This window comes from Lactuca serriola, chromosome 7, assembly GCF_051521515.1.
Source record: "Lactuca serriola cultivar US96UC23 chromosome 7, Lser_US96UC23_V15, whole genome shotgun sequence".
In the NCBI taxonomy this organism is placed as follows: domain Eukaryota; kingdom Viridiplantae; phylum Streptophyta; class Magnoliopsida; order Asterales; family Asteraceae; genus Lactuca; species Lactuca serriola.
In genome coordinates, this window is record NC_136414.1 from 131,529,186 (window position 1) to 131,547,966 (window position 18,781).

General features: G+C 34.7%; 1 protein-coding gene across 1 annotated transcript; it reads right to left on the reverse strand.

The window, feature by feature from the left end:
• Nucleotides 1-5,316: 5,316 nt before the first annotated feature.
• On the reverse strand, nucleotides 5,317-8,551 carry LOC145063251 (Ribosomal protein L25/Gln-tRNA synthetase, anti-codon-binding domain-containing protein). The gene is made up of 6 exons (XM_079010844.1): nucleotides 8,399-8,551; nucleotides 8,146-8,253; nucleotides 6,823-7,283; nucleotides 6,528-6,657; nucleotides 5,634-5,880; nucleotides 5,317-5,518 (listed from the first exon to the last, which is right to left on the reverse strand). Exons 3-5 carry the CDS (start codon nucleotides 7,243-7,245, stop codon nucleotides 5,657-5,659), a joined length of 777 nt encoding a protein of 258 aa, XP_078866970.1. The 5' UTR covers nucleotides 7,246-7,283; nucleotides 8,146-8,253; nucleotides 8,399-8,551; the 3' UTR covers nucleotides 5,317-5,518; nucleotides 5,634-5,656.
• Between the last annotated feature and the right edge of the window lie 10,230 nt (nucleotides 8,552-18,781).

The window sequence follows — 18,781 nt, forward strand, 5'->3', positions numbered from 1 at the left end:
TTTATATCATTATATTTTTAATGAGGTTATGTCCTACCAAATTTGTTCAGCTAATGACCCTCCACCATACAAGGGAGCGGTAAGTGAGATTGGAAACCCAATGACGGACATTTTGTAGGCCGTTTCCTTATCCCCCCCCCCCCCCTTAGTGTACGACTTCGTAAATGAGGCCTACTATTGATTCGATTGACCTGTTCTTATACAAATAGCAATTAACTTATATATATATATATATATATATATATATATATATATATATATATATATATATATATATATAAGGTGTATATTTAAACTTTTTCAAAATACAAACTTTTAGTTGTCTAAATTAAAATTTTAATTTAATTAAATTTAAACAAATTACGATTTAATCTTTATCTTTTAATTAACTTTTAATTAAATTAATTTAAATCACTAACGATTAAATGAGTAGTTACTATTAAACTATTAATTAAATAATTCAAAATTAATCCTAATCCAAAACTTTATCTAATTTTCAAAAATTAGGGTGTGGGTTATCCAATTTTAATTATTCTATTTTAAGGCTGTTAAAACAATAATTAAGGTAACTAGAAAACCCTAAGGAACCCTAGTCATTTTTGAAATTTAAGGGGTGGAGGCTATGGTTTCAAGAACCATAGCAATTTGCGAAAATTTAAGCCCATTAGGGTTTAATTTCTATAAACCCTAATTTTGATCATTTCACTATTATGCATAATCAACTAGAAAACTATAGCTCTGATACTGCTGATAGGTTTTATAGGTTATAAATATATACATGGGGTACAAAATACTAAACTCTTAAGTTTACATACAACCTATTTGGATCTATGTTTTCTCTATTGATAGAAATAAACTATGAGCATCAAGAACCCTAAAAGAAATCTATAATAATCAAATTTTACATAGAGTTAGGGTTTACATACCTCTTTATTATTATAGAAAATAATCACACTAATATCATTCTTGAAAACTTGGAAATCAAGCACCAAAAATATGATGTCTCTAATGGCTCACAACAATATCCTTCTTGAGAGAGGACAAAATTTTGTTCCTATGCTTGTAGGAAGGAGGGAAGAAAATATGAGACTCTTAAAGGGGGTATTTATAAGTGATTAAGGTGTCATAAGATAACCCTAATTTGAATATTATAATAATATCTCAAATAAGACAATTTCCTTTTACCATTTCCTTTCCCTCCAAGGTTATCTAGAAGCCCTAGAGAGCTCCTAAAATCCCTTCCTTTTAGGGAGGTTCTAAAAGCTTTCTTTTGCTCAACTTTTAAACATTTTCACCTTTAGTCCCTATATTTTTAATTAATTTAATTAATCCTAAAATTAATTTTAATTGATTTCTAATTAATAATTAATTAATTCAAATTGACTTTTTATTAATTTATTAACCATATAAATTAACAAATCAATTATTTAACTATTAATTTCATGTTAATCTATTAACATATAAATTACCTATTTGAGGAATTACCGTTCAAGTTTTTAGAGAATGAATCATTTATTGACTATACTAATGCATTGAACGAGAAAGTAGTTTACCATGAAGAACCATAATTTCAAAAAGAATCTCTGATTACTTTCTTGAAGAAAAGGTTAAGTTGTTTAAGTTCTTTAGTAATCCAGTAAGTAATATGGATTTGACCACCGATTGTTAGACAAGCTCATGTCAAAGGTCGAGCTATATTGTGGTTATGACCCACTTTATCGATGAAGATGGTGTCATGCACAAAAGAGTTATCAACTTTAAATCTTAAAATAGTCATAAAGGAGAAGACATTAGACGGGCGTTGTTGACTTGTCTTCAAGAATAAGGTATCAATAATGTAATTATCATAACCGTAGACAATGATATTTCAAATGATAAAGCAACTGAATTTTTAGTGAAAAAACCATCAAACTTGTACGATGGGGGAAACAATTACATGTAAGATGTATAGACCACATCCTTAACCTTGTTGTTAAGGATGGGTTTGATCAACACCAACATAGTATTAATTGCATGCAAATGGCCATTAAATACATTAGGAACTCCACACAATGGATTCAAATGTTCAATAAATGTATGCAAGAACTAAATCTGGAATCCAAGAAATTTATGTGCAATGATAGCCTAATCCAATGAAACTCCACATATGAGTTATTGAAGATTGCGATGGAGTTAGAGAAGGTTTTTGACAAGTTTGAAGTTAAAGGTTCTTTCATATTCCATTTCATTGCTTTTTTTTGCAACATGTTTGCATAATTTTGTGCAACTTTGAACTGTCATACCGTCTTCGTTATTTACCCGATTCGTCTGATTATTTTTCCACATTGTAGTTCACAATTTAAACTATTGTTTACATATTTTATGTGCTATTTTTGGTTATATAAAATGAGATACATACCCCTAAACATGGGGTATTGAAGCTGAGTTTTCTGTTTCAGCACGTTTGCATAAATTTAAGCAACTTTGAACTGTCATAACGTCTTCATTATTTGCCTGATTTTTTTCTAGCTTCTAGTTCACAATTTAAACTACTGTTTAAATAGTTTATTTTCTATTTGTGGTTATATATTCAATGAGATACACACCTCCTAAACATGAGGTATTGAAGCTGAGTTTTCTGTTTCAGCATGTTTGCAGAAATTTAGACAACTTTGAACTGTCATAGCGTCTTCATTAATTGTCCGATTTTTCTGATTTTGTTTTCCAAATTGTAGTTCACAATTTAAACTACTATTTACATAGTTTAAATGCATTTTTTCTTTGTATATTCAATAAGATACAGTCCCCTAAACATGGGGTATTAAAGTTGTTTTTTTATAAACTAACATTTACTTTATTGTAACAGATCATACATATGTTCGAGATTTTTTGACCCCCCTTTAGAAGAATATATCAATATTTGTAGAGTTGTGTTGAATTTCTCGAGAAATTCAAGGTGAAAACTGACATAGTATCAACGTTAACAAAACCGATATCACATTATTTTTTGGAGAAATATGCGATATATACAAACACATTAAGGAATGGGCGCCAAGCCCCCAATTTTGTTTCACCGACAAGGAAATGACTGAAAAATACAATAAGTATTGGGGCGAACTTGAAAGTTAAACGATTTTTTGTATTTTGCGGTCGTATCAGATCCACTTTTCAAGTTTAAGTTTCTTCAATAAGCCTTTGAGAAGTTGATTAAGTTGAAGAATACACAAAAAGGTCTCATGCTCAATTTGGAAGTCAGCTTGAAGGCTAAGGCCTTAATACGGGGTCTTCAAAAAATATTTGAGAATTTTTTTTATTTCTACAAAGCAAAGTTTGACAATACTGACTCTTCTCAAAGTCAAACACGTGCTCATGAATATATAGTTGTGAATGATAACGAGAACGACTTCATGGGTGATTTAATAGTACAAATGGATGACCCATCGATACCAATGGAAAGGGAGTTGACATGATACCTAAACGAGTAGTCAATTAAATACAATAAAGATTTTGATATTCTACTTTGGTGGAAACAAAACGCATCTCGTTACCCTGTTGTATCTCGTATGGAGAAGGGTATAATTTTATCTATTTGTATACTTTTTATAATTATATTTTAACACTTTCTATGTTAGTGTTGATAGATATTTTGGGACTGCAAATCTCTACCATGACGTGCTTACTGCACAAATTCTGATATTTTTTACACATTTGAAACAATTATGTATACTTTCATTATTTTTAACCAACAAATTTGTTTCTTTAAAAGTTTTGTTATGGAAACATAAGCTATAAAAGTAATAAAAAAAACAATGTTCATAATCATATTGTAATTGTTAATCGGGTTAAGGAATCATAATATGGTTTATTTGGTTGTTTTCAGTTCTATTAGATCGTTAATCATATCGTGAATTATATTCGGGTAATAACCGACCCAGACCAATTAATATACTGAATCGAACCGAACCTGTATTAGGTTAATCAATCCGGGTTTCGGTTCTACCAATTAGCTTTATTAGGGTTCGTGTCGATTCAGTCTGATTTTGACCCGAATAACATCCTTTAACACATAGTGTACTTTGCTAAAAATTGAGCTTTGAATTCCTATAGATGTTTAGATTTTATATATATATATATATATATATATATATATATATATATATATATATATATATATATATATATATATATATATATATATATATATATATATATATATATATATATGATAGCAGCATACTTTAGTTATTTACCCATGATAGCATCACACTTATAATATCTAACCATAATGGAAACTTACTTAAGTTACATTACCAATGTAGATAATGTACCATATTTGTTACATATTGATCTTATAAGTAAAGAAATATAAGTAGCTTGTTATTATTGGTAAGAAATGGCAAGTACAAAGGCATTTGGTGAAAAAAATGTATACATGTTGCTATGAATTAAATTTCTCTTATTGGTGTAAGTGTAACTACAATGCTAGTTTATTTAAGGATAAGTAAATACACTACTATCATGGGTATAAGTAAAGTACAAGTGTATAATAGTTGTTTTTACATGGCATAACAATAGTTAGTTTGGTATTAAAAACACATCTAACACTAGCAAACTTGCAAAATAAAATTTGACACCTACTTTTACAGCTTATGTAACGTTTTTACATTAGTCAACTTGCAAAATAAATTCAATGCCCATTTTCACATCTTATATCAGATTTTAACATCATATTCCATGAATCCAAAAATCTACCATAATAAATGAAAATGACTTTGCCACACGTCCTCATCTCATTTATTTGGACACATGGCATTTTCTAGAAATTTTAAATTTTTCTATTTTCCACTTGTCATTTTATTGTATTTTTTATTTTATTAAATTAAAATCCACATTTAATATATAAGGTAATATATATGTAAGGTATTTATTAGAAAATGGTTTATATATGTAATGTATTTAATGCATTAAAGTCTTATTAATTTTAATAATTCAAAAAATTTCTTATTTTTCTTATAAATTTAAAGTTTTCAAATTGTTAAAATTTTATATTTAATTTTTTTTAAATAAACCCATGTAATACATGGGTCTCACACCTAGTTAATTATAAATCTACATATCGATTTTTTCATGTGAGTTATTTGGTTAGCCTAAAATATCAAAAAATTAACCAAAATCAAACCATATAAAGCTATCTTTATTTTGTCAACCAAACCAAATAACCCAAAGCTCATTTGGTTATGGTCGATTATTTAGTTTCGGATTTTTTAACATCACTAATATATATTATCATTGTCATAAAAAGTTTATCCAGTCAAATCTAGTCACGTCCCATGTAAATAGAGTCTAAATAATCTTGAAATCTTTGACTAGTTATCTTAATTTTATATTAAAAGTTTAATGCAACAAAATACCTATCCCTGAAAACACTACTTAAATAGGGTGACAAAATTCCATGCAGTAAAAAACAAGCCAACGAAACACCATTTTAACTTTATTGGGGGTGAAGGAAAACTTCGAACCAAAATCCATACTGTCTTTCCTGAATAAAAAGAAAGAAAATATGATCTTAAGATAAAAAAAAAAAAAAAAAAAAAAAAAAAAAAAAAAAAACACGTTGATTAGTTTTTAGAAATGAATGGAAATAATAAGCAAACCTTGAGAAAATAAATGGTAGTGATTATTTGGACTTCTTTTGTTCTAAAGAAGCCCTCGCACCAGCAATCTTGCAAATGGGTTCGTCTTTAGAGCGAGCAAGCTTGAGAGCAGGATGAACTTTGAGATCCCCCATCACCAATTTCTGACCCGCGTCTAATTCGCTTAAATCCACTTCGATAAATGGAGGGATTATATCCGCTGGACATATGAACTTTGCTGTTCTTTTAATTATGTTTAGATAAGACCCTGCACATCATTCAAAAATCAAAACACACCCATTATTATTATTATTATTATCATTTATCAACCCGTGATGATTTTATGGTGCAGAGACAGATCAAAAGGGTGAGAAAATCTTGAATATGGTGGGGATATCAGGAGACAAGGGCAAAATGGTAATTTGAAATGATTAACCAGTTGGGTCATAAAACTAGATGGCCTAGGGACGAAAAGGTATCTGTTGACTGACTGACTCTGTTGTAGCTTACTTTCAAATTTCAAACTAAGGTTGTGTTTGGCGCGCAACAGCTACCTTATTTTTCGAGCTTTTTTAAGTTGTCGTGTTTGGCAAGCCAACAAGTAGCTTAATATATTTTAAGGTTGTGTTAGGAGCTTTTTTAAAATTTTCCAAATATACCCCTTAATTAATTATAAAAAGTTAAAAACACATGTCCTTTTATGTCATTTCATATATTTCAGCTAACTTTTTAGCTAGTTTTACCAAACATCAGCTAGCTTTTTATTTAGCAGCTAGCTTTTCAGCTAGTACGCCAAACATAGCCTAAATGAAAAGTTAAAGTTGTAACAAATTCATGTCATTGTTGCATATGATTTTAGTACAAAAAGAAGGTATTGTTATATATATTTTTTTTAAATATTGAAATTGTGCATACCTTTTTTCAACCCAGGGGACACATCATCTCCAATAAACACAAGTGGAACATCAACCTTCAATAAAGCATGAGATGGTGCTCTTACAAATGTCACATTCAGCACAGCATCTGTAGCAGCATGAAGATGAAGCTGAAATCCAAATAAACCACAAATTCATATCTTCTTAATCCAAGAAAAACAGCAATGTACTTTCATCTAATTGTGTATTTCAAAAAAAAAAAAAAAAAAAAAAAAAAAAAAAAAAAAAAACTATTTCTAGCATTTAACAAATAATTACAAAATCATGTAACATACCAATCGAGGCAAGACACGAACTTTCTCAATAACATCATCACTTCCAACATCAGCTCTCACCTCAAGATCAAAGAGGCGTGAAAGAAAATAAGAAGTTCCAAGATGATTTACAAGTTTCTTGATTTGATTATTCTGAACAGAAATCAGCCTTTTGTTGCCTCCATGTTGTCCATCTTCTTGCTCAAACACAATACTTGGGACACGTCCAGCCTTGCGTTCTTTGGCTGATATGTTTTTCCCAGAGAGTCCACGTGGCAACGCGTGAATGGTCTCAGCATGTTTAGGGTCTGGTTTAGGAAAGCCTTCAAGATATGTCAGTGGGGTTTCATCATAATCTTTAATTAAAGCTGCTGCTGATGTGGAGGATTGTCTGATGTGGCGGATATGTAGGGCTCTAGTCAGCATTTGGCGAGGAACCAACATTTGGTATCTTGAGTGCAAGTCCCAAATTTTATAATTGTCTGAGAATGTATATCATAAAACACATATAAATAGACATTTTTAAAAATAAATCGAGTACTTTAGTAGTTATAAACCAAATTCAATGCAAAAATAGAGATAAGATATTGCTTCAAATAGATTGAAACATATATATACAAGTTCATATATTGGCATTTGCATGAACATACTTCAAGTAGATTTGTACCAAATGTTAAACCACCATACCGAAAGTATTGCTACTTACAAAAAAGAAAAAGAAAATGGTTTTCTTGGTGAGGTTTTGGGTTATGCCAAAATCATAAATAGCCCCAGAATACATTTGTCAAAACTGTTTCTTGAGAGGCCTAAAGCAACATAAGATGTAATCTTTACATTTTACAAAGAAGAGGCACACTTCAAGTTTGGATGTTAAACACATTATGTTCCGAATTTTAAATTGATGGTATAGAAAACATTGATAACTAACTTTTCATCAATTGTGGAAATATAACTAGGTTTTCCATTAAACAGCCACAAAATTCAAAAAATGAAATCCGGATTTACTCTGTTGGGTAAAAATTCTACACCAAACCGAAAAACCTAATTTGAATTCAGTTTGGTTTGGTTTCAAACCAAAAACCCTGAAGGGTGGATTTCTATTTTCTAGGGCATATGCAGTCCTTACGTTGTGTTATTTTCACAAATCCTTTTCTTTCTTTTTCTATTGATTTCTACATTACAATAACTAAACCAGCTTGAGGATTTGAATGTATGTGTAGTGGTGATGTCTTCTATTTTGTCTATATACAAGATGCTAATGCATTGTATTTATCACATATAGCAGTTCTAATTTAGCTCAAACAGAAAGTTACAAACAGAAACATAGAAAGGCGTTACACATACATGATATAGCTGCTGGAAATGAACGATGGAAAAGGAGTGGAGGAGGGCAAAGAACTACTCGTCTCGTACACTCGTTGTCGTCGTCGACATAGGGAAATGGCTGAACACCTGGAAAACGAAGGATTTAAAATTGAAAAAACTGAATAAGCTCAAAATCACAAATAATGCTAATCTCATTGTAACTTGACAAAACTCTCATACAATTGAAAATCGGAAACTTAACAAAACATAAAATTAGGTTAAGCGTTCTTACAGATGATGGAATCGGTGTCAGGCCGGAGATGGAGGAATCAACGAATCAGACAATTAACGTCGACGATAGAGGCCGAGGAGGGAGGAAAGCGCTCAGCAGTAGAAGTGAGAAGAGGTTTTGTGCAATTGCGAACTGTGAAACTGTGAACTGTGAAGGCTTTTTTTGGGCTTAGGGTGAGACAAAAATCGCTAAGGAGTAAGGCCTCAAGAGTTAGCCCATCTAAATATTTGAAAAATGGATAATGACCAGGACTGTTACTATTTGGATAAAATCGAATTGTCCAATTGGACAATTTGGATCGGACTATTTGGTTCGGATATTCGGATTTTTGGATTGATTTTTAGCAAAACCGAATTATTATTTTGGATTTCGAATTGGTTTTGGTTTATAAAATAAAAACCGAATAGTCCAAAAAAACCGAATTATAATTTATTATTTTGTTCTTTTTAATATATATCTTTAATAAATTATAAATTTACTAAATTATTCTTTTAATATATTAAAATTTTTCATCTATTATAATACTTTAATATGTTCTTCTTATCAAAAAAAATTGTCTATAAAGTAGTAAACTATAATATATTTTTCTTGATAGTTATTTATAAGTTTTAATTCACAACTAATTAAACAATATTTTTTAGTTGATATTATAGAGTAAGTTAATACTAAAGTTATATATTTGTTGAAATGTCTTGATTCTTGAAGACCGAATTGTAAAAAACCGATTCAACCGAATTATAATTTGGTTGGATCGGATCGGATTTGAATTTAGTTTGGACTATTTGGATCTACGTTTTGAAAACCGAAATTAATTTGGATTCACTTGATCGGATTGGATTAAACCGATCCATCCAAATGAACACTCCTAATAATGACTTAAAAGGTAATATATTATTGGATTTGTATATGTTTGGTAACTAAGTTTTTTTTTTTTTTTTTGTTCACATTTACCTCTTCAACTTGTTAAACTGTATATATTCAGCCTTTATGACCGGTTACTCCAGGTTAGCCGAGAAAAATGACTTAATAGGGTAATATATTTCTTATTTTGTACACATTTAGTCCTTAATATTTTTATACACATTTAGTCATTAATATTTTTTTGTTTAAAAATAAGTCATTTTTGTTTTTGTACTCATTCAGTAGTTATGAATGATTTCTATAGGTTTTTTCACGACATCTTACATTGGATAATCACTAATGAAGAGTGTGGGGCTATTGATGTTTATGTGTAACGTCTCATTTTCACAACCAAAAAAACTTCATTTTTAAATAAGGCAAAACTCTCAAATTATAAATCTATTATTAAGAAAAAAAACGTTTATTCCAAAATACACTGATCGAAAATCAGAGTTATATAGGAAACGCGGTATCATCAATACTGTTGATGAGTGTGTACAGTCCTGCCTTCGCCTTCTCATGACCAACGATAGAACCTGAAAACATAAACAACTGGGTAAACACAAAGTTTAACGAGTTTCCCCTAAAATACCCGATACAACAAACGTATTATCATGCATAACGGGCCCACACTCATTAGATTGGAATACATTGGCCCGATCAGTCATCGAACTGGAATGCCAACATACAACAGATCCAATCAATCATCAGACTGGAATACCCAAGGTTTGTTGGTGTCGCCTTAACCCAACCGCCCTTCTCGAGCCTCCGTGTCTACGGCTTACAGCCGGCCTACATCAGGTATCTTGCCCTATAACATATAGCACGACCGCCTCAATCTATCACACCACCATATGGCTATCTCACGTAAGATGTCGTGAGAAAAACTTAAAGAAATCGTTCATAAGTATTAAATGAGTACAAAAACAAAATTGACTTATTTTGCAAAAAAAAATATTAAGGACTAAATGTGTACAAAAATATTAAAGACTAAATGTATACAAAATAAGGAATATATTACCCTATTTAGTCATTTTTACCGGCTAACTTGATGTAGCTAGTCATAAAGACTAAATGTGTACAGTTTAACAAATTAAAGAGGTAAATATGGACAAAAAAAATTCAGTAACCAAATGTGTACAAATCGAAAAATATATTACCCTTTTAAGTCATTATCCCTTTGAAAAAATACGAAGAAAAACGTTGAATGTGACATTGTTAGTTTTTCTAAATAAAAATAAAAATAAAAAATCGGTACATAGAAAAACCGAATCACAAAAAACAAACACAATCGATCGTTATGACACTAGAAGATATAAGTCGAGTATTTCAATTTAGTTTTTAATAATAGGCCAAAAAAGGATGACACGTCGAATCATCATTTGAGTGGGAGTAAAAAACAATCGAAAAAAACTACATAAACCGGAAATGAGATGGAAATCAATGAGCGGCTTTTAATTTTTCAAAACTACAAATTTCAGTGTGGTTTTTAATTTTCCAATCACTGTAAATAGTTGAACCGTACCGAATTTAATATATTATTAATTATATATAATAATTTATTATTAAGTTAATAATAATATATAATAAAATTACTAAAAAGAAAAAAATAGTAGTCACGAATGCACGATAATGAATATTGAATTCAGAAGTTTGGTTCAATTTGCCAAATACATTTGTCATGTGTCTGATAATCTTGGCTCCTACCCATACTTTTACAAAACCGTTTTGGAACACGTATCCAAAATTAATCATGTGATTGGTTCTTTTCGGTGACATTATCTTCTGATATGTCGATTCATGCATACGTTAATTATGTCTCTTCTTTTTTATTCCATCTTCTACTTTCAGCACTCCTTTTTTCTTTTTGGTTAAGCTTCTTCTGATGGTTCGAAATCGAAAGGGTTTCAGTTGAGGGTGTTGTAGGTGGTTGGGATTGGAATTGGATTTGAATTTGATTTTTTTGTTGGGGTGTTGTACATGGTGGTTGGGATTGGAATTGGAATTGTTGTGGAAATAGGTTGACGTTTGGTGGAAACACTTGTTACGGTGACATTTAGAATTGTAAATAGTAGCTAGAACATCATCTATAATTTATAAACATTTGGTTTTGAGAGTAAATTGATGGATCGAATTGTGGTCGGTAAGGTGGTAGTGATGACGGATCGTAACTGAAAAGTGCATTTGGGTTGGAAGGGTTGGGAGATGATTATTGGAAGACATTATGAGAGTAAAAGGTTTGTATTTTGTGTAGATTAAATGGTAAAAGTGTGTACATATAGTGGTTATTTAGTAAAAAAAGTCTTAAATACTTCTAAAAAGAAAAAAAAAAAAAAAAAAAAAAAAAAAAACAGGCTACAAGCCTCTCAATGGTCATTTTTTTTAACTTTAGAAGGTTGGCATTGGCATAGTGTCAGACGGCAAAAATTCCATCGGGGTATGGTGTTTGTCGTCGGAAATAGGCTTCACATCGACATGTCGACGACAATAAATGTTGGGTTTTTTAAGCATCAAATACACATTGACAGGGCTGCCAAAATAATTAATAATTTACATAAGTGTACGTGCACCACAAGATGTAATGTCCCAAAAATCCGTACCAAAAATTTTTCTTTAAATCATTACTAAATCCATATTCATAAAACATATCATAAACCATAACATAATTCAGAGTATTAGTTCCAAAACATATTTTCATTATCAGAGTAAAACATCCCAGGCTGACTAACTATGGTGTGTGTCATGCGATCATCCCGAACTCTTCCCTCCGCTACCGGAAGTACCTGAAACCAAAACTGAAAACTGTAAGCACGAAGCTTAGTGAGTCCCCCCCCCCAACCTACCACATACCTTGCATAAACACATACTGGGCCACGCCTGCTATTCCAGGCCTCACCCGCTACCCCGGGCCTCGCCCGCTACAACGGCCCCGCCGCTCCAGGCCCCGCCTGGCTTCGAGCCCCGCTCGGATACATATCTGTTTCTCTTAGGCCCCGCCTGTCTCTGGGCCCCGCCCGCTAACCACATAATACAAATAGCATATAACACATAACTGAACATACCCTACTGCATTCCTGTCCTAAGGCCTCGCCTGCCTTGGGCCTCGCCCCTATCCTGTCACTAGTGAGTCATTGAACCCCGTCCAAGCTCCTACTGTAAGTGAGATACGGGCCCACGCCCACACTCACTCCATACCTATCTCGGGCCTCGCCCCTGCTCTGCTACTAATGAGATATGGAACACCATCCATACTCTGTTATTGGTGAGATACGAGACCTCGCCAACACTCACCTTCCTACCAGGTACATACATGCATCACACAGACAACAAGTATACTCTATCATGCAAACCATTCCTTGGGCACCCGCCTGACATCGGACCTTGGTCCTGAATATCATACTAGAAAACAGTGCTTGGGGCTAACCCCCGGGTCTTCTTACTCATAACTACATGGGCCGACATTGTGGTCGTAGACCCATTCACACAAAGGGAAAGTCACCTGCACTGCTGAACTTGCTGATAACCCTCTGGCTACTATCTGACAACTCTCTGAACCGCCGCTCAACTAGCTCCCCGAGCTACTAATATCAATATAACACCTAGTCCCAAACTGAACTCTAGAAGTCAAAGTCAACTTTGGTCAAAGTCAACCTTCCAGTTGACTCGACTCGCCGAGTTGTTCCACCAACTCGCCGAGTCCATGATCCTCAAATCCCAAACAACCCCGACTCCACTCGTCGAGTCTAGCGAGATCTCGACGAGTTCTCCTTCATCAACACCTCAGGACTATCTTCAACCGACTCGCCGAGTTGTTCTACAACTCGCCGAGTCCATGTTCATCAGCTAAGGAGATTGCCTTCGACTTGCCGAGTTCATCCTTGAACTCGTCGAGTACCATGATCTTCATGTCCATCACGAACACAGACTGGCTGAGTCCTTCTCTAACCCCACCCATTAATCCAACTCATACGGAAGGGTTTGGGTTTTGCGACCCGACTCGCCGAGTCCTCCTTGTGATAACTCTATTCTGTCTCTTTCAGTCTATTCCAACACTTCCAACTCATAGATATGGACTCCTTATGCTACCATTTCACGTAAAGTTGCTAACTTTACGTGCATGCAAGGGGTTATGAGGCTAAAACACCAAATCTAAGCTACAATGGAGGTCTAAGCCATGAAAGGAAACCATAGCTGAGAAAAGCTTCTCCCTCAAAGCTCCTAAGGCTCAAAGATGCTCTGATCTAGTCTCTATTCGTCCTCAAAGGCTCAATACTCGGGTTGGCCTTGGAAATGGTCCCAAAAGTCTTATAAAAGGGACATGAAGAAATATAGGAATCCATAGATCAAGGTAAGAGCTTGATTACCAGAAAGTGATGAGGATTAGGGACTAATTCTGGATCTACAATCACTCCTTAGCTCTTACAACTCCTCCTTCTTCTTCTAGCCTTCAAATCACTCAAGAACACACAATAATAGCTCACACTTTCATGGAGGACATTAGGGTTTCACTCTGGACAGTAGGGGCTGTAAATGAAGCCCTAGAAATGAGAATGAGACGCTTAAATAGGGTGCCAAGTCCCGAAATTAGGGTTTTCCTAGCCCAGACCAGACTCGCCGAGTCAGTCTCCCCGACTCGCGGAGTCGGTCACTTAATCCGCGACATGGGTCACGCTCCGACTCATCGAGTTCCTCCTTGGACTCTACGAGTTGACTCCCTTGACTTAGGGCTTTTCTTTCCTTTCTTGGTCTTCCTTATTTTGGGTGTTACAACTCTCCCCCACTTAAACTAGACTTTGTCCTCGAAGTCCACTAATGCCAACTGTCCTGCAATCTGCTCGCATCACCCTTTCCTGATGAATATAAATCCGGCCGACCACTTCCATTGACCTTCCGTCCGGTCACTCAGAATAAAACTAGTCCTTGTAGATATCAATCCTCAAGTGCACTCTAATCCCGCCAATCCTGAGCACACAACTCACTCAACTGACAATCCTTTCGGTACTCCCCGAGTACTTATGTTGGACACCCTAGGGGTTCACCCCCTTTTTCCTTGTGTGTTTACTGGCCTTCCCAAGGCACCGTTCCATAACTAATCATTTCCTCCATCACTATGAAGGACATATCCTTCGCGGTATCCATTACTCCAGTCATGTCACAACTGGAAATTTTGTGTCATGTAATCTATACACTCAAGTTAATGTGAATCAAAAACTTAAGAGCATGTGTGATACCTACTATTATGACATCAAAAACTTCAATCAAATACATCATACAAGTGCTACAAATAGTCATCAAACAATTGGAAACCCTAGAAGTTCTTGTTTAGGTCCATTTTTGGACTAGGACTTCCTTATTGGGCCCAAATGGACCAATAAGCTTCCAATTTGACTATCATGGGCATAGAACCCTAATTGGGCTCTATTTGGACCCACATTAATTTATTTCAACATTTTGGGCCATTTTGGGCCTAGAATGAAATGAATTAAAAGCTTTGATCCATGAATAACCTAAACTAGTCCAACAAAAAAGTGAAAATCCTACCACATTCTTTTAGGTTGAAACACACCCAAACAAACTCTAATATTGGGCTTAGGGGCAAAAAGCCCAAATTTTTCCTTTTCCCTTCAAAACTCTCGGCCCAAGGCCCAAACCCAAGAGGAGGTGAAGAGAGTTGACTTTCAAGTGACACCTCACTATTACCTCATGGTTATCCATGCATTATATCTCATATACCCATGCATACATCACCTCAAAGTTCATTCCTTCTTCCCTCTCTCTCACTCTCGGCCATCTCAAACACACACACATCTCACAAACTCTCTCAAGAACACTCAAGAAAACTTCCTCCCTCTCCACTCAAAGATCTCGAAATTTAGGAAGCATTCAAGAGGAAATTTCCACAAATTCTTCATCTAAGGTAAGATTATGTTTGGATCTATGACTTAGATTCTTTTTGTCATCAAAATCTTTTCCTAATCCATGCCAAACTCGTGATCTTACATCCTAGAAGCACATCAAACTCGAGATCTTCAAGAAAAGGGTGCTAAGGCCAAAAATCACCAAGTTTTCTTCCATCTTTTCTTCAAAAACCGAAATCACACACTAAGGTGAGCTTCATATCCCCTATTTTCTGTTTTTATGAGTTTTGTGGGGGGGGGGGGAATACAAGTGAAAGTGTAGATCTATATGTGTTTTGTATGCCTTGTATGATTTCTATGCTTATATGTGTGTTTTTGTGTGTTTATAATGTTGGATCTAGTCATAAACCCCTAAAAATCGAGATATACTTTATGTTAAATGACACTAGCATCAAATATATTTCTACATATAAAGTGTTCCAAGAAAAATAGCTAAATGGCTTAGTAACATTTTCTTTGGGCTAAAAACTCAATTTTTGGACATAAAATGCGAAAAATATAAAGTTAAAGGGCCCAAATTGAATTATTCCGAAATCTGATGGGGGAGATGAGTCAAAACAGTTTCCATAATGTATTTTCTAAAAATATACTTGTTGGAGGATTAAAAACATAAATTTCAAGCTTAATGGGCTAAAAATGACATTTTCGGCCCAATAAGGCCCATATTGCGAAATTTTCTGTTTTGGAGGGCCAAAACTGTGTTTTTCTGTAAAACAGTGGACTACTAGTGTTCCAAGCACTTTTCAAAGGTTTAAAATGCTTTTTAAATTTAAAAAGGACCAAAGTTGCAAAAAATTTCCAATTTGGGCCAAAATTGTCAAAACTGCGAAAAAGAGGGGTTATAACCGAGAAAACTGCATTCTCAGGGACTTAAACTGTTTTCAATGAAAAATATGCTGAAAAATATTAATTTCAATAATTTTTGGGTGTTAAAATGTCAAGAAAAATGATTTAAGGACCAAACCGGAAAGTTATTTAATTAGAGGGTTGAAAAAGTAAATTTTACAAACAATGAGGGGCTGAAAACAGAAAACTTTCAAGGCTAATTCAATACACGCAATTTGATCAAATAATGGCACCGTGACTATCGACGAAATACAATACACAACAATACCAAAAGTCGTTGTTAAACGAATTGGTTCGGTCTCGAACCAATAAAAATCCGAAACTACTAACGCGACGATACCTCGATTCATACAAGTAACATTTGGGAATTCAATATACACGTGAGAGTGCACAGACGTCTACGCACCATCTTTGGGCCCCAAAAGTGTAAAATCTTGTTTGTTGGGCCTAGCTAGCCCAATGACCTGATCTTAAGGCCCGAAGACTTCTACCTTACGAGGTGTTGGGTCTTACATGATCTAGCACAGCGTAAAAGGACTTTCAATGGCTTGTATACTATTGGTCCCCAAGGGTCCTTTGGTATTGCTAGTAAAGTCGATATTTCATGCGAGGCGGGTCTGGTACCCCTCGTACCCCTTTTTTTTTTTATCCCCAACCGGTTAATGGAGTCATCGGGGTCTTCGTGTCCTTTTTCTCTTCGGATGTGGGGAAGTCAGGGCGGTTGGATAACGTGATTAGTACGGACGACGCCTACGGGATCGTTAGTATAGTTATAAACTGGTCGTTTGTGTAACGCATGTTTATAGCAATTAATCATGCTCAAAAATAATCCAACGTCGCCTGGAATTGATAACTTCACGCGTTGCAATGGTTTCATTTTAACTTCATGGAATTCAAAGAATTAGGAAAACATCGGGTTTTCCTAGGGTTTTTCAATACATTCGGTTTTCAAAACGTACACAATTTTGATGAACATTTTCTTTACAACTATAGAAACAAACAAGCATACTTATGGATCTTCACAAATGTTTTCAAAAGCTCTTTTCAGAAAATATCGGATTTTCTGGTAGTTTTCAGAATGATACAAAACATTGCCTTTCAAATACCGCTTATGAACTCACCAACATTTCGCATGTTGACGTTTTTCAAAATACTTGTATTCTCAGGGAACCAGTGAACCAAAGGAAAATGTACTCAGTGATGGCTTGCAGTTTACTTATTAACGAATCGAACAATTTATTTTTGGGAATGTAATGTTTAAACAATGTACTACATGTAAACTTTATTGGTTGTACTATATTAATGCATGGTGACGAATGTTGTTACGTTTCATATATATTCAATGTTATGGTATTCAATTAAGTCACGACAGCCCTCGGACGTTTCCGCCGTCTGGTTCGGGGGTGTGACAAGTCACTCCCGATGTTGGTCACTACTGCCGATACATACTGAATACTTCTTACTACTATAACTTAGTGCTGAGTACCCATCCGAACGAATGAATCAGATAATCCTTCGAGTAAAAGATTCATCCCTGCAACGGTTAGACTCATACGAGAGCTGCGCAACAGGGTTAAATCCTTCCCTCTGAGATTATTCAACCCAACTGTGAGAGGCGTAGCACTCCTCGGTCAACCAGCTGTCCCATACCATACTTCTCTTATCATTACCACCATTAACTGTAAATTCCGTTGTTCCTTATCCGCCTTCCGGATGAACTGAGACCACCAGGTCCCAACTAATCTGTCAATAACTGGGTTACCGGACTTCCACCGGTGACTACATCCAACACGATCTCTTAGTCGCTCCCAACGACTTCTGAAGAAACTTCGGCTATCTAAGCTGCTTTATCTAATCTGCCACTCTGGCGCCACAAGTCCTGGGATCCTTGATCCCTTATTTAGACCCTAAGGTCCTTACTAGATCCCACCTGTGCTGTTATAATCTCACGGGCCCCGCCGGCGGGTCACACCCAGCTACACCCTAGAGCGATCTATCCCTCTAGTCTCAATTGCCTAACTACTACCGCACGGGCCTCGCCTACGGGTCTCACCCAAACCATACTACTAAGCAATTTTGCTCTTCAGTCTCACCTATACTACTACTGACATACGGGCCTCGCTCACGGGTCTCACCCAACTGTATCCTGGAGCGGTCTCTCCCAACGTCTCACATCTCTAGCGCTATGCAGGCCAACCCCATAGTAATGTCAACGAACTGATGGGTTTTGAGCATTCTAACACTTCCTAAGTGTACATGTAACCCTAATAACCTTGGATCTATGTTTGTCTAATTATCATGCAAAGTTGAATTCCAAGGTTATATTCCTATCTAGCATTCATGGGGAACAATTTTTTAACTTGAATGAAAGATAGAATAACTTACCTTGTTGTTGCTTATATTCCAAGGTTATATTCCTATCTAACACTTCCTAAGTATACATGCAACCCTAATAACCTTCGACTCATATGTTTGTTTTACCACTCATTGAATTATACACAAAAGCACGTTTTATAACATCGAGTTACCAATGCGTTTTCGTACAATCAATGCATAACCAAATCGTAAGTAACAAATCATATCTCTAGGTTTGAAGACCTATATGATATTACCGTCTCACGATCACTCGAGATAAATTCCATGAAGTGATTCCAATGAGCGTGGGTTGAGTCCAATGCTCATAACTTATGAGCACTCATGATTGTTATAGCCATGTCCA